This window comes from Populus nigra, chromosome 3, assembly GCF_951802175.1.
Source record: "Populus nigra chromosome 3, ddPopNigr1.1, whole genome shotgun sequence".
In the NCBI taxonomy this organism is placed as follows: Eukaryota; Viridiplantae; Streptophyta; class Magnoliopsida; order Malpighiales; family Salicaceae; genus Populus; species Populus nigra.
In genome coordinates this window covers 20,225,327-20,228,767 of record NC_084854.1, presented here as the reverse complement: position 1 = coordinate 20,228,767, position 3,441 = coordinate 20,225,327, and the positions used below count along the sequence as shown (strand labels likewise).

The 3,441-nt window shown below is 34.0% G+C and overlaps 1 protein-coding gene across 1 annotated transcript; it reads right to left on the bottom strand.

Annotated features, from left to right (window-relative positions):
- Nucleotides 1-1,908: 1,908 nt before the first annotated feature.
- Nucleotides 1,909-2,736, bottom strand: LOC133688009 (transcriptional regulator TAC1-like). Its single transcript, XM_062107375.1, has one exon. It carries the CDS (start codon nt 2,597-2,599, stop codon nt 2,108-2,110), a length of 492 nt encoding a protein of 163 aa, XP_061963359.1. The 5' UTR covers nt 2,600-2,736; the 3' UTR covers nt 1,909-2,107.
- Between the last annotated feature and the right edge of the window lie 705 nt (nt 2,737-3,441).

The window sequence follows — 3,441 nt, the reverse complement described above, 5'->3', positions numbered from 1 at the left end:
ACACCAAATCAAGGCTTTAAGTATGACGCATCAACTCCTTCAGTCCCAATATTCTTTTTCTGATCTGTATCTGTTGACTTTTTATATTTTATTGTATGTTTTCTATTTTTGTATTATTCTTTTTTCTTTTCTATTTTTTTACCTGTATCTTATTGTTTGCTACTTTATAGTAAGCCCCTTCAATATATTGATTTCTTCAAAAAAAAAAAAATTATAATAAGTCCAAATCATACACCATCAAATTAGATCCGGGTGTTTATATGGTCTAACAAGACAGTACATTAAGATAAGAGGTTCGCTAGGATTTTATGAAGAGCAAACCTTGGGCAGGCTGATACAAAGCTAACTACTACACTCAAATACATTAATTCCTAATCAAACTTGGTCTGCCTTATGCTAACCACGAGGAAAAAACATAGAAGCGTGCATTGAATGAGAACACAACTCTTGGTCATGTGCACCAAAGAGCCGAGCAATATTCTTCAATCTACATAATAAAACAACTCTAACATCTCGATCTCTTCACTTTCCCATAACAAAATCAAAAGTACTCGAAACTGAAATCGAGTAGCGAACATTTATTAATTTTCCCCCGCATTCCTATGCTCTAGTTTGATAATTGGTGCAATGTAATTGTTAATTAATCTTATTTTTCATGGTTATGCCAAGCACGTCCACGATCCCTATGTGTATGACATGCTTATGATCCCTAGGTCTCAATTCATTTCATTGTGATCAGATTGTGGATATAAAATTTGACGAAGCCCCTACCTGCAAATCAGTTTCTCTATGGTGTTTTAAGTCGTGTAACAGTGTAAGATCCGCTCCACCATCTGGCGTTACAGCTAACGGACTTCTACTATGCAATTCTTTCTTATAAGTACTATATACTTGTACCTTACAATACAGCATATATACACCGTTTAATTATTCGGTTCTCAATCATATGAGAAAAACATTTTTCACAAAATGTGAAAACCCCTAAACCTAACTTCTTGTAATAATATTCAAGGCTAAAAGGCATGCAAGAAATTGGACTGACTTGCAGTTTTTGGATGATAAACTCATTATCCATTGAATTCGATTAAGAGAAATTATAAGTACGTACGTACCACAATAATGAATACTATATAGTACGAGATAATTTAGATGAATTTGGGTGTTGATCATTCATCTAGCAAGCATCTGGTAAAGTTTAAAAGGTAAGTTAAAATTCTTAAGATCTTACATCCACTTTCCAACTATCTCATGATAAATTGGCCAAACAACTATTAGCATAGTTAATTTTAGAATGATTTGAAGCCTTGAAGGGACTAGTGAATGATTACAAATGAAAGTAAAAAAAAAACAAGAAATTATATAACTACAAAAAATGAGTAGAAAACTATGCCATTATTAATTAATTGTAACTTTCTTTTTTATATGAAGCATTTCTTATGTCGAAGTAAAGTGAATACTTGCTATCTAGATACGAGATTATGATAAAGTCTATGAATTATCTTACGTTACTGATTGATTGATCATTGCTAGTCAAGTATATGCTTTGGATCTCCTGGAGCGTGCATAATGACTACATGCATTAATTGCCTGCAAGCAAATTGAATTTAAAAATCCATATAATTGTCAGATTAATTTGACATCAATTCTAATTTTTTTCTGGTCATTGTAGGCAACAAATTTCTTGGTACTATCCAAGATTCGAATATGAACCAGCAAAGTTAACTTGGTAGCTCAATAAAAATATTTTGATCCTTGTATCATTCATTTCATATGCGATATAAGTTTTATAAGCATCAAAATTAAGTTCGATAGTGCAAATAAATTAACAATAAAGTCATAAAAGCAGCAATTAATTCGCAAAGTGGAATATACAGAAAGTTTGATGCTTTAAATGAATGGAGCCATGAGTGAATAACTTTAGAAGAAGTATATTAAACTTTTTCTCTTACAACACAACAGTTGAAATTTATGGAAAAGGAAGAAGAAACATAACCTCCCTTGGTTTTGTGATAAAAACGTGGAGTACTTGATAAAATTTCTTAGAAAAATGAAAGGGCAAGAGAAAAAACCTCTCTGCAGATCCCAAACATGTTGCAGCTCACTACGATCAAAGGAATTCTCTGGGACTCGACCTTGTAGATGATTCGTGTGGATCGGACCCTAATCGAAGCTCCAGGTCCAATCCCGCCTGCATCGTAGCTTGATTCAATTGCATCTTGTTATCTTCATCGCCATCAGTGCCTGCCTTCACATCAACAATAAAGGGTAGCGGCTGAACTTCTTCGCTAGCTTTATTTCTAAGCTTAAAACTAACATGTTGATCAACTGGCAGAGCACATGGCGTTTTAGGCGCTCTACTTATTTCCTCAGTGGACTTTGTGATGTCCAAAGAAAGAAAGTTTTCGTTGGAAGCTTGTTTAAGTTTTGCCCTATCTCTTCTATGGATATTCATGTGGCCTCCCAATGCTTGTGCATTTGAGAAGCCTCTCTTGCAGAAAGCACAAGTATAAGACCTTACATGGCTTGAGTCCTGCAGATAATCTGAATCGCATACTATTTGGTCGGACTTTCCTGTACTGCTCGTGAGACTAATATCCATTATTACATGCCTGGAAGGAAACAGTGATGGATTAAGAAAATAGAGGAAGATAAATGGAGTCAATAGTAGACTTGGTCAACTGATCGGTTACAGGAGAGGCTTTGATCACTTAGAGGAAGTATAGCAGGTCTGGATAATTTTTCTTCTTGCTAGGTAGCTTTGATACATGAACAACAAATTTTTATTTTATCAATTTACTTTTAATTACCAAATTGCCCTTCTAATTTGATCCGAGATAAACACAAAGTTGAATAATAGCTGCGAGTTTATTTGTCCGAGCACATTGGTTTAACAAGTCAGTGATGGCATGCGGTATCATGCCATTTTGAAAGCCTATATGTATAATACAAAGGTTATAAGAAACTCAATTTGCAACGTTTAGACCTTTTGAAAGGATATTTACACACTGAAAGAATTGACATCTTGCAACTTTCCAACATCGTTGAAAGTTGAGCTGAGCAGATCTTCTGATATGTAAATTTGAACTCCTCTCTTTGGAGTTTGCTTGCATAGCTTCAAAGAACTGGACTGCTAAAAGAACTGGAGGGTTCATACAAGGAAGGAAAAAAAAAAAAAAAAGAGGTGCCATACTCTTACGGGCTATCTAAGTTCTTTTGACATCAATATTAAAATGTATGCTATTATTGTCTTTTATCTGAAACATAAATAAAAAAAAAAGGGAGTACGTCATCTGTTAATAAGTGATATATATAGTGAATAAAATCAATTGTTTGCTTCGTAATTTAGATTTACTTTCCGATTTCCGATACTAATCAGCCGGAATTCTTGATTAATTTACGCCGCTTATCGAATTTGAAGTGAAAACCTTGATCGTTAAACAT

Bases quoted from the DNA above. Each gene is read 5' to 3' on its own strand.
- LOC133688009 (XM_062107375.1), bottom strand. From the start codon at position 2,599: ATGGATATTAGTCTCACGAGCAGTACAGGAAAGTCCGACCAAATAGTA.